Source organism: Falco peregrinus, chromosome 5 (genome assembly GCF_023634155.1).
Source record: "Falco peregrinus isolate bFalPer1 chromosome 5, bFalPer1.pri, whole genome shotgun sequence".
In the NCBI taxonomy this organism is placed as follows: Eukaryota; Metazoa; Chordata; class Aves; order Falconiformes; family Falconidae; genus Falco; species Falco peregrinus.
Window position 1 is genome coordinate 85684286 of NC_073725.1, and position 13268 is coordinate 85697553.

General features: G+C 42.9%; 1 protein-coding gene across 4 annotated transcripts in view; it reads left to right on the plus strand.

Annotated features, from left to right (window-relative positions):
- SDK1 (sidekick cell adhesion molecule 1) overlaps positions 1-13268 on the plus strand; it is a 412484-nt gene that overhangs the window by 350838 nt on the left and 48378 nt on the right. For 3 of the 4 annotated variants that reach the window (XM_055805382.1, XM_055805383.1, XM_005228982.4), the window contains 5 exons: positions 1755-1858; positions 3598-3668; positions 8465-8600; positions 10497-10556; positions 12527-12628. In XM_055805382.1, coding sequence (XP_055661357.1) covers positions 1755-1858; positions 3598-3668; positions 8465-8600; positions 10497-10556; positions 12527-12628 — 473 coding nt within the window. The remainder of the gene's footprint in view (positions 1-1754; positions 1859-3597; positions 3669-8464; positions 8601-10496; positions 10557-12526; positions 12629-13268) is intronic. The other variant, XM_027779679.2, reaches the window with a different exon arrangement.

A 13268-nucleotide genomic window follows, 5' to 3' on the forward strand; every position in this document is an offset into this window, starting at 1 on the left:
ACCATATGTAGCTACACAATGCTCTGTAAAATACAACTAGTTAAAAAATCCTTTTCAGTAGTGACTGATGTTAAAATCCACTCTCAATGCTACATTGCAGTTATCTCTACGTAAGTTTTTCCAGATGAAATGAGAACCATTTTTATCTGTATTTTCCATACTGAAGTTTATAGATAGGATCAGAATGTTTAAACTTTGTTATTCAGGCTTCATTATAGCCTCAGTGCTGCTGTTGTAGTTAAAGTCCTTGTAACATCTACAAAAGCAATTGAATGTCTGTGAGAAGGTACTTGTTTTGCTGTCCATTTCCTCTGTTGACAAGCTTGTACAAATCAGATTATTTCCAAAAGGCTGTGAGCTTTTGGTGAGTCAAGTATGGAAAGCATTCAGATATGGATTTTTCAGGTCTGTTATAAGAACATCAGTAGCTATGGCGTATGGTAGCTCACCGATCATCTGCTAGAAGATGCAGATACATTGCTATCCTTTCATCTAATTGTGCAGAAAAAAAGACAATTTGACAGTTACAGGGACAAATATAGACCTGATTCATTGACCTTGGAGGTGTTATACGCACCCCAAATTATATCTGGTATCTTTCTAGTCAAAACCTGTAAAATCAAGGAAACCAAATATGTCATTTAGACTTGGCATTACTGAAAACAAAAGATCAAGAAAAGACGATTCAAGTTATTCAAGTTGCTGTAGGTAAGTAATGGTGTCCTAATAGGGTGGCACTAGTGGAAAAGATTTCTTCTCCCCCTGGCTAAAAGCATTTTCCTGTGAAAATCCAGAAGAGTAGCATGTGCATGATGCAAGAGTGCTGTCCCTCAGAACGCATTATCCCTTGCTGTTTAATCATTCCTTACAAGTAACTTTACTTGGGATTGTAGTCGGTGTTACAACTGCCAGCTGATGGCTGGACACTACCAATTAATTAGCTAAATCCCCTGTAACTTACAGCTCTGCATTTCTAGCCTCTGCATGCGACTTGAGAGGCAGCCTCCTCTACACCTTCCCCTGCCAAGCCAAGGCAGAAGAACCTTTGCGAAGGTTATGTCAGCTGGAAATCACTCTCTGCAGATCTTAAAGCACTGCACAGAGAAAAGAGCTGCAAGGAACCTGTTGTTAGGGTCTTTATTAAATCATCCAGGTAATAGCATTAATTTGAAATTCAGTAAGAATAAAATGCACTGATCAAACGGGATGGTCTAGAGGATTAGTCCAAAGGCTGGTGCTCTGAATTCCAGTGCCTGCTGGGCTCTGGCTGACCCTGGGCACCTTCCCTGCCTCCTCCTGCCTCTCATCCCCATCCATGCCCCGAGGATGAGCTGACCCACAGAGCTGGTTTGAGGCTATCTCAGGCAAAGCACCTTTGAAAGCCAGGTTTTGTCCAGCCATGCACGGCTCTCATCTTGTCCTTCCCAACAAGCCCCAGTCACAAGCTGCTCCCGTGAACTGCAGTGTCCTGGGTGTTTTCTGAAGCCCAACTCAGCTGTGAGTCTGCATGTTTTCAGGAGCTCAGGCCAGTGGAAGTCTGAGAAGACACTGGTGGCAGCAAGGGCGCGAACACCCCTGCATCATGGGAAGCTGTGGGATGCTGCAAGGAAGAGGCGACATGGAGAAGAGACAAACCACTCAATGACTTCAGTTCCAAGGGGCAGGGTCTCTGCAGAGGCTCATTCTGGGGCAGGTTGTGATGATGTGGGGAGATTTCATCCCTCAGCTGTGTTGGGTTTTTTTACATTCCACAGCTTGAACCCCTTCACCTCTTACAAAATGCGAGTGAAAGCAACCAACGACATCGGAGACAGCGACTTCAGCACAGAGACGGAGGCGGTCACAACTCTGCAGGACGGTAAGCAACGAGGAGAGGCACACGGGGCGCATCGCCGTGGGATGGGCGCTCCCCAGTGCTCTGGGGTTTGCTGGACCGGCTGTAATGTGTTCTCCACTGGGACTGCGGAGTGAAAATTGAACAGCCAATGTGGTTTTGTTCATAGGAGATTGATACAGGTAGTAATGAGATGTGGCTGAATTAATAACAGGCAGCCTTAAGTGTCCTGCTGTGCCCTCTGATAATGAATCGTTCTTTCAGGAGTCTCAAAATGGAATTAAACTCCATTTGATTGGCTTCCAAACTTTGCACTAACCATTATCTTTGCAGAAATTGAATAATTTACAAGAGATCATTAAAAATAAATGCAGAACCACACATACTTTTGAAGAAGTTTCTTCAATTGTTTTCACTCACCATCCACATCAGTCTGCAATATGGCAAAATTGCTGAGGTGTAAGTAAGAAAGAATATGAAGCTCCTAGAAACATGAACATTTAATCCTGCAGATCAGGGCTAATAAACTGTGAATGACATTGACAAGGCTTTTATTTTTAGCCTTAGAGATCAGCTTCTAATTCCTTGATTGTATAAAGTCAATGTCTGAATGCAGAAGTAGCTCTGATGTCTTGAATGGTGAAAGGAGCTCTGCAAAGTGTGAAAAAGCATCGGTATTTACTCTTAGCCTGGGAAACGGGGTAATACTGGGGTGCATATTTATATATGTATGTATATATGGTGCTAGGAATCAGCCAGAATTTCATACAGCTCAAGGAATGACTAGTTAAGTACGACACTGAGATACAAAAATAGGAAACAGTTTTGCAAATGAATGTTGAGAGAATGTGATCTTGAAATTAGAAATCAGAGGACAGAGTTCAGGAGTATCCTAAGTTAAACAAGAACCCACGTAATACTTGAATAATGTGCCTGGCAGCCTTTTAAAGACATCCTGACCTTCCTGAAGAGTGTCTGCTGTATTGGTGTGGGCTGTAACTGGTACTAATGAGACAGCACTGACTCACTGTTTCAGAATTTAAAATTTTATTTTCAATTCTCTTTGAATTTAGCTACGGTGAATCCAGAGTTGTGCTTGGACTCTTACAGCAGGGAAACATTGTGAGAGCTTCTCACCTCCATAACAAACTGCACTTTTATTCTGCTGAGCAAACCTGGTGCTGCCACTAGAGCATTGCACTGCGGCGGGCTGTCAGCTCCTGATAAGCCTTCCCTTCTCCGTGTTTGAGCTGCTGCAGCCTTGTGTGTATGTGCTGCAGGCCACGGGCACAGGCACGGCTTAACCCATGGCAGATCCAGGTGTCCCAACTAAAATAATCTGTGACTATGTCACACAGACTCCTAAAACCAAGGTGGGCTTGCCCCAGCTGTGGGAATAGTATCATGGCAATTTTGGAATCGGTTTGCTCGCGCTTCCAAGCACACACACAGGTGGTTCAGCTTCCCCTCAAGTGTGTATCCAGTTGTTTGGGAGCAGCTGGCACGCTGCAGCTTCCTCTAGATTTACACCCTCAGCTTTTTCTCTTATTCCTGCTCAAGTTGCCAAGGCCATAGGTAGAGCGAGAGCTGAACGAGAAGTGGCTGGCAATGTTCATATCCACCACATGGCATTTGAGACCCACCACACGGTAGCTGGGATAGAAGGTTTTCTTCAGCAGTGAAAGGAGAACCTGGTGAAGAAAAGCTGCCCGTTCCCCAGCCTGTGACTGTAACAGACTTGCTTACCTACCTTTCGTATTTAGTTCCAGGTGAACCACCCAGTTCCGTGTTGGTAACTCCCCACACGACTTCATCTGTCCTTGTGCAGTGGCAGGTAGGTACAATGAGAAATCTTGATAGTTCTGGAACAATTTTTTGGTTGCTTTGACTCGTTGATATTTATGGTGCATTGCAAGGGCCATTTTCCTGAGCTGGAAGTGCAGCAGTAAAGTTGAAAGACTGCAGCTGCTTCCTTATTTCCCTGATCCAGGCAGGGATTTTGGTGACGGATGGAAATTTCTGGCAATTGCTTTTACTTTGTGCCCCATGAAGGAAAGCATGGGAGGGGAAGGAGTTTCTGTAGCAGTGGCCAAGATCATTACTTGTACTGCCCTTTCATCGATGCCGACGGACATGCACCTTTCCACGGCAAACACTCACTGGAGCGCGGCAGCGGTACAGCTGAGCAGTGAACAGCTCACTTCCCTCCGCGTTGCGTAGCGCCTCCTTCAGCTGCTGAAATGATCAGAAGCACAGACTGTGCCCGAGATCCTGCTCATGCCTTTGAGGAACTCCACATGCCCTCTTGGCTCTTTGAGGGCTAAAAATTGAGATTTCTTCAGAGAAAAGGAAGGAAGTTTGAGCTCTCCGCAATATCTCCGAGTTGGATGTGAAAGTATTCGTGCCAAGCCTGCGCTTTATGTAAGCCGTGCCTCTGCCTGCCTTTATCTTTCAATACTGACCTCCTGGGAGATGCTGGAACATTTTGTGACCCAGTGCCTGAGGCTTCTTTTTGCAGAGTGAGCATTAATAGAGGGAACCCAGTGGGGTACTGTGCGTTATCCGTCACCTAGCCTGGAAAGCCTCTGCCACCCTGCTCCTGAGACAATGTCCCACACACATAATAAGGATGACTTTGGACAGATTGCATTATAGTGAAAAATGTACATATGCGTTTACAGTACAGATGGGGCTCCTTGCATTTTTGGAAAAAAAAATATATGTATGAGGGTCTGTTTATTGGTATGCAGCAGCACTTTAAAAATATGCCTGGCTGTACTGCTGGGTTGCTGGCCCAAGTTCACGAAGCATAATAGTAAGCAACAACATTGCTTACAGCATGTTGGACAAATAGAAGACATGTTGAACAGTTTTACCGAAGGAATTATGGGGAGATGTAAATCTACCACCCCACCTACAAATAAAGCCCCCAGCGAAGGGAAAAAGGTATACCCAGAGAGGACAAGGAGGATGTGAGGCGTGATGTACCACAGAAATAAACATTCCCCCAATTGACTGATTATTGGTGTGTAGTTAATGTGAAATAGGTGGTTGTTTAGGTAATTGGATGCTTTTTATTTCATGAAAATGAAATGGGGTTGTTGTGCCAGAGCCATCTCAAGGGAGTTGTGGGCGATTATATGTCATTACTACATATATATTAATAGGTCCTGGTAATTCAGCCGTACTATATTTTTCAAATAAACAAAAATCTTCAAGTCCCACAATAGCCTCCAATTAAGAGGAAGTTTCACAGCAGTGTCTAAGAAATAATGTAAACTGAAAACAGTAGTCAAGCTAAATGGGAGAGTAGATTTCCAAGCAACGCTAAATTTTTAACTTTGAGCTGTTTTAATAATTCACAAAACAAACTCTAGATGCACTATCTGTGCTTTCAGCTGCTTGGTCCAATCAGTCCATTATTTTTAAATTTAAAGTAGGAAGAAAATAAGTAATTTCCATTGAGGTCTGTTGTATCAATAATGCAAGGTTATTTCCGATGTTGTGAAGGATGTTACAGTTAACATCAGGATCATGTTCTGTTCTGCTTCTACCTTAAAGATAACAATTATTCAAACTTAACATTTCAGTCTTTTTTTTTTAATTATTTTTAAACAGCACAAAAATGTTTCTCTTACTTCTGTACATTTCAGGCTGCCACTCGTAATCATTTTACCTATTTCAGCAGATCCCTCAGGCCTTCCTACAAAATCCTAAATAATCCATTACATCAAAAGCAGAGTTTTGTCCATGAAAGACAGCTAGGAAGGGGAAGACCTGACCTTTTAGCAGAGTACCCTTTTCAGGGAAGAACCAACATTTCCATTGCAAGGAGAAAGACCATTTTCAAGCCATCTATTTTCTGAGCTTTCCTGTCCTAAATTTAAAGGAAGGAAAAAATGGGAGAATCACATGAAAGAAAAACATTTGGTACCACAATAAGGAATTAAGCGTTATCTGTTAGGCAGTTATATAGCAGAGCAGGGAGTAACAGTCTCTTTCTCAGCTTCCGCAGTGTTTTCTTTTTAAGATTCTGTAGGATATTCCACCTCATTTTTTTTATTATTAAAAAAAAAAAGGTATTAATATTTGAAATAGGAAAAAGACATTGAATCTTTCCAAGAGCACCTTCCTTCTAGGTAGTGATTAACTTAAAATACAAATCCATTTAATGTTCACAGTATTTTTTTTGTTACGTGAAGTTTATTTCCTTGCTGGACAGGTTCTGTTTTCTTGCACCTTCTCTCCTCCGTGGTGATACACTCAAGTGCCTCCCTTCACCCTGTCTCTGGAGAAGGCAGTCCTGGTGCCTTGCGTTGGGACCCCTCCCTGCCAGGAGAGGGGGAGGGAAGGATGCTGCCGTGCTGTGGAGCCCTTCTCTGCCCCACCACAGCTAAAACAACTTCAGTGTAATACAGAAAACAAGAGAGAAAAGTCAAAAGATTGGAAAAGAGAAAGAAAAAAGAAAGATCACAATAGATATACCAGTAACTGCCAGTAAACCACAGCTTGTCATCTCCACCTTGCAGAGGAGAACATTTCAGCTGGTCCCTGAGCCATGGTGTCGCCAGGCAGCCCTGGACAAACTGTGGTCTGTTTGCTCCATCCCTTGGACACGGGGCTCAGCTAGGAAAGGCTGTTGTACAAGAGGTTGATTTATTTGCCTTGTGAAATGGAGTCTGCGAGGGAATATGATTGCCCTTTTTAAAATACATCATGGGAGTAAACACCCCGTAGGGAGAAGAACAGTTGAACCCAAAAGGCAGCGTTAGCACAGGAACAAATGGTTATAAACTAGCTACGAATTGTTTAGATTAGAAATTAAATGCATGTTTCTAACCACCCAAGCAGTGAGGCTTGGAACAGCTTTCCAACAGGAATACTGGGAAGCAGAAAACTCAGCCCGTGTTCTGGTGGAGGTTGCTGTTTGTGACAGGGACAGTAAGGAGCTGACTCTCTGCAGTCCTGAGGGCCCAGTCCTGCTGATTGCTGAGGTCCCTCGCAATCCTGTGTTCCTGGATCATTCTGTAGTGCGGATGCTAAATAACAGTGAAAGGTAGTCAGAGCTTCTCCAAAGGATGGAGCAAAATAATGAGCATGAAACAATGATGAATGAGGTTCTCCAGCCATGCAGAGCAAGGACTGCGGGATCTTGGGGCTATTTGGATTGCTTTCAGCAGGCTCTGGGCAGGACAGCTGCAAAAGAAGGCAGCTTCTTGCGGGAGCAGTTTCTGCTCTTTTTTCCTGGTAGCTGTAGAGCTTTCTTACACGCTGGTTCACATAATTTTCTTGTTTGGTTTCCATAAACTGCAGTCTTTCTACTTAATTCTTTCAGCCCTCACCCAAAGCAAAGTCCTTTGCACTGAGATGGGACAGCCCCCTCTTTCCATTTGCCATCGTGCTGAAGTAATGGAAAATTCTTGTCGTTTCTGGAAGTGGAATGCTAGGTTATTACCAAATATCTTCCTTCTTTCCTGTAAAAGTATTCTTAGTTTCTTCATTAAAATTAGATGTGGTATTACCTTCTATTGTGGCAGCATTTCACACCAGCAATTAATTTGTCCACAATGGACAGAAGGGTTCCCTTAGCAAAGACTGCTAGGGATCTTTCTGGATTAAAGGCAAGATCATCATTAAAATCCTTTATATTTTCAGCCCCTTAAATTTCAGCACAAGAATCTTTAGAAGATGGCTCAGGGCATCTTCTCTGCAGTTCTTAGCTTGTGTTAGACTCATGAAAGTATTTTTTTTCCCAAACGTGAAGAAGCCCTTTGCTTGTCTCTATTTAAGCAAGCCATTCAGACAAAAATGGCCTTTTCAGTGTGTGTCAGCACCCGAAGGAAGATGTGAGGGGCTGCTGAAGAATCCTTGCTGAGGTGCTATGTCTTTGAGCATCTTCCAGCATGTTGCAGAAGAAAAAACCCTCCTATCAGAGCCAGTGCAATGGCCATACACACTGCACTGCTCCACACTGCTGGGGAGGGGCTGGGATTGCCTGTGGGACTGGACCTGTGCAACGCACCAAAGTCCATCACACCGTGACTCCTTGCTAAATGCCTCTCTGAGGCTATGAGACCTATTTTCATCTTCCTAATTAAAGCCCAAATACACCAATTCTTTGTTATTCTCTCATCAGTCTTTCAGTAAAATAATGGCGAATGAAGAATGTCCTGTGAGAAGTCCCCAAGGAAAATAGCCACAAAAGGAATTCTGTCTTTGACAAATTTATTTATTTCTTTTCATCTTGGAAGAAGTGAAGTGCTGTTTTACTGTTCTGCTGGTGGTGGCCAGCAGCATGCATTTTCAAGGACACGTTTAAGTAAATTATCACACACAAGTTCCCATGGACCGAGAAGGAAAGGAGCTTAGCTCTCAGCGTAGTACCTCAGGTGTCAGGTTTTGAGTAAAGAGCCTTGTGTAATTGCCACAGCTGAGTAAAATCATTAAAGTTGCCTTTAATGTGTTTTCCAAATGACACAGCCTTTGACCCTGTGCATTACCAATGGCTATTTTCAGCAGGGAGCACGGTGTCCCTTCGCGCAGGACTGGTGTCCGCTGCTGCCCGTTGTGATGGATGTTGGATGTGATGCACACCTTAACAATTCTGTTCTTAACCTGAATGTTTTTCAGCCTCCCAAAGTTGAGAGTCTAAACGGCTTGCTGTTGGGATACCGGATCTACTACCGGGAGCTGGATTACGACACTGGATCTGGAACAGAATCCAAAACCATCCAGAACCCTTCAGCTTTAAGAGCAGAGCTCACACGTAAGCCTGTGTTTGGGGCCCTATGATACCCCAGAATGGTAATCCATCATTATACCGGGCACCGTATGCCCTTTTGCTCCATGGAAATAACACACCGTTGTGTCTGAGAGTCCTGGGGATAATTTAGCTTTTACATAATCGGGGTGAAGATGCTAAAAAATGCTAGTTAACTTCTGCCCCAGCAGCAGCAGTTGTAATGGTACGTGCTAATCTACGCCAGCATACTTGAATTGATGTTCTGTCCCCCACGTATCCTCTGATTCCCTGCTTTCTGCTGCCTCCATTTCATGATTACCCTAGTATACTTTGTTCTGCCATCAGACAAAAAAAAAAGAGACTTTGTTTTCCTCAGCTGGGAACCTTTTTCTTTCATGCTATTTTTTTAATCATTTTTATTTTGTTATTCTTCTTGCAGTATAGGAAAACAGCCGAGAAGTTTTAAATACAGTTTTTACAGTTCCAAATTGTTTGTCCCTATTTTGGAAGAAAATAGCAAAAATGAGCAATAATTTTAAGGTGCACGCTTGCCATGTTAGTCACTGGGATTTTTGGCTCACATGGAAAGAAGGTGGAGAGGGAGAGGAATAATAGAAAACTGAAAAGGATTTTTAGACAAAGGCTAGAATGGAAATCAGAGGGAAGAATAGGCAGAATAAGATGATGGGAGGCAAAGATGTGAGCCCTTGGTAGCCTGACAGACATGGCCCAGCAATGAGATGTGCTCACAGAGGCACCAGCTTTTGTCCTGTTTGATGTCAGTGGAATATTCAGAGTATTATAATACGCTAAGAGCAGCAGCATAGGGATGAGTGAGGCCATTTCAATATCTTACACCATCTTCCATGTTTCTCTGAACCCATCAAAGTCGTTTCTACAAAAGCAAGAGTGATTTTTGTGGGGATGTGGAAAAAGTGGATGCCTTAAATATAAATAGAAATAAGCACCTAACTGACCTCCGTCATATGGTTAGTGCTGAATGAGACTTCTCCGGCTGTACAGAGTTTTAACGAGGACAGAGCAGAGATGTAAATCTCTACTCATAGATGTAGGTCTGCATAAGGGTTTTTCTCCAGACAACAGCAGAATCACTGACTCTGTATATTATCATTAAATAATGACTTTGGATGTTGTCTAGTCTCACAAGCCAGGGAGCCTGTGAAACCTACCGGATTCCTTTCTTCCCTCTTCTTGGCTGGCCCTGCAGCTATGTTCCTAATAGCTGTAGAGTAGAAAAAAACATGCTGTACCTCTCCAGAGAGTCGAGAGAAAGGGGTGGAGAGAAGTGTATTTTAAGCAAAATATTCCTCCTTCTCCTCGTAATATGACAATTCACCCTTAGAACACCTCTGTTCCTCACTGACCTGCGGTTTTGTACAACTTGGCATATTATTACAATTTGCTCACAGCAGGAATATTGAATCCTAGAAGTGAAACTGTGGGAAATCTCACACACGTTTAAAGAAATGGGTCCCGTCCTATTGTAGGTGTTCGCTCTTCGTGGCTGGTGTTCCAGGTCTTTACCCTGCAGCTCTTCAGGATATGAATTTTGCATGTTGAGAAATAAGGATGTATAATGCAGTGTTGAGTGTTTCCCCCCTAGAAATTCTTTCGTTTTCACTCATTTGTTCTATTGAATCTAGAAGTCAGGACATTTCTGTGTTGTATGTTTGTGAGATTCTGTTTGAGAAGGAAATGAAACAGCCCTGTGTGAGTGAGATGCTTTTGATGTGTTACGAGAGAGTGATGTGATTTTATTGCCCTTCAAGGTATAGTCCTAAAGCTCAAACTGTGTGTGTGTGTGCACTGCATCATTTGCCTCTGTCTCTGCTGTACATCATTTGCAATAACTATTTCCTCGCACTGTAACAAGCTTTCTGCTTTGCTTACCCTGAATAGCCCAAAGCAGCTTCAAGACAGTGAACAGCAGCTCTGCATTAACGACGTATGAATTAACACGTAAGTGCACATTGCCTTTAGATGGGATTCTGTAATGGTTCAAAATACATTACGGGCAAACTCCTATGGTTCTCCTCAGTGGATCTAGCAGAAATCAACACATATTAATGATTCAGCTTTCTCAAGTTTCTTTTTCTTTAAGCCTTTGCTTTCCCTACATCAAGAGACGTTGACGATGCAAGTAGGTAGCTGTTGTATAAATGTGGCTGCTGGGAAGGTAAAACATTATTGACTGAAAAAAGCCAGTATTGCTGATGCTAAATGAATTTTGATTCACTTGCTACATATTTTGCAGTCCATCTGAGTTTAGCTGTATCACATCATTAGTCCTATGATTCAAACATTGAGATGCTCGGGCATTCCGTGGAGCAGGAGGCCAGCTTAGAGAGGGCCCAATGAGTTCATGTGCATCTCCAGAGGTGTTTTCAATTGGAAATGAATAAAATAGCATTCGACAGAGTTAAAAGGCAAGTTGCTTTGTAGTGGTGATGGTTCACTAGATAGGTTTTGCCCAAGGCTTTTGAGTCACAGATTGTGATGGGCTGAAAAAAAAAAATATGCAGCCCTATCCCCACTGAAACTTGCATGCATGAACTCATGCGTTCCATTTTCTTACACATGCAGTTAACGCTAAAATCTCCCTTGTGGCTTTTTGTGGCAGCAATTAAGGGTTCCCTGTACAAGCCGCCCGCAACTATATCCTATATATGTTACTTTTGTTTGTTTGTTTGTTTACAAACTTAGCATCATTATTGCTGATTTGCTTGCTACATGTTTTGCGGTCCATCTGAGTTTAGGGGTATCACATGAAAAAAATAGTGATATGATGTCATTTACAATATGCTTGAGACTGGGGAATGATGCTGGATTTGGAGTCAGATATAGGAGCACAACACTTCTAAATATTTCTGTGAAACGGAATGATTCGTTTTATTGAACCTTCCCAAACCGATGGCACGCTGTCAGCCACAGAGTCAAGGCTGCTATCTGATTCATAGACAGCAGAAGAAATTATTGGCAAAGGGAGAAATTTGGACCCCTGGCCATGTGTGTCTTAATCAATTCAATGCTCATTTGGATAGGGCAGTTTATATTATTGAGCGCTCTCTTACTCTAATTTCACTGTTAAATATTGTAGATGATAAATACTTCTGTTAGGATTGATTCTTTCATCCTGAAAATGCAAAATCTGAAACCGCTCAGGCACTGCCTCCCTTAATGACGTTGATGTGATTCCACTCCACCCTCATTTGCATCTGTTAATTACCCTCATACAGTTGGGTTTTCTAGATTTTTTCACACTGGTCTCGCTGTCCTACCTCATCTGTCAGAGTATTTTCTATATGTCAGCAAAGCAATTGGTTGCCTAGTGGCCAAACGGAGTCCAGGCTTTAAGTCCTCCTTTCCCTCTGTGATAGCTGTTCAGGCTGTGGTCACTCTGAAGGAGAAGGAGACCCGTGCGGTACATCCAGCGGGACACAGGGGTCTCCACTGCAGATCATCTTCTGCACCCTGCTTCAGCCGAGACATTCTTGAGCTGCTGAGTGACTCCCTAGATGAACGCCCCAGGGGTTAGGCAAAGGCTTGAAGCCAAGTTCCTCCTTACCGGTAGAGGTGGAAAAAAGCCTGTATGTTGAACATTCAAAGCAAAGCACTGCCTTTTTCTGTCATTAAGAATGACCTAGAGACGTTCCTCTAACTAGTTACCCATCAGGAAAGATTCCTCTTGCTGGAGCAACACTGTGAGAAAACACTGAAAAATCCTGCCATTTCATCACAAAGATCTTTCATAATTATGCAAATCCTGCTGTAATGTGTGAGCTAAGGAAGAATGGAAGGAGACATTGCACTGTTGTCCTGTTCTGGTGCTGCGTTTTCGAGAGAGAAGTCTGGTGGTAAAGAGGGGATGTAGTCTAAAAAATACCTGTAATGAAGTATAAATAGTAACGTATGCTATTTTATTTTTTCAGATTTGAAGAAATACAAGAGATACGAAGTACTAATGACAGCATATAATGTTATTGGTGAAAGCCCTACCAGCACACCAGTGGAAGTGTTTGTGGGAGAAGCAGGTAGGTAAAAGGAAAAATAGCAGATTATTTTTTTAAAAGTACTGGCATGCTTTAGTATTCTCCAGATAATCTTTAATATTTGTCCAGGAAAGGGTTGATTTGAAACATTTCCCAGTCATGTTGGCTAACAGGTTTTTTTGTAGCATCCTCTCCTAGAATAGGCTGGCACTGCCAGTCACTTGCCAGTTGGTCTACACGAAGAAGGGGAGAAAGGGCGTTTGAAAGAAAGAAGAGAAAATATTTCTGGAGTTGCAGGAGGATGACTGTTCATACCAAATTAGCTTGAGGGAAAAATTGACTCAAGTTAAAGAAGTGAAAAGTGGAGCACAGAAATGCCACGAGGGAAAAGATACAAAACTACAAAACAAGAGAGACTTGGAAAGCTGCTGCTTTTATTTTATAGCCCTCTGTGTAGAGATGCTGCCGGTGCACCACACCTTGCTATATTCTTGTGGTCGTGAAGTCAAGATGACACTGTGTCTAGTTTAACGCCAGCTTTGGAGGCACAGGTGACGACTGCTCTCAGGAACATGCACCTCTTTAGCCGCACGCAGCCGCTGCAGAAGCTGGGGGTCAATGGCACTACTCATGCTGTTACTGACTACAGATCTCCTGCGTGAATCCAGGCTGTATTTATGAA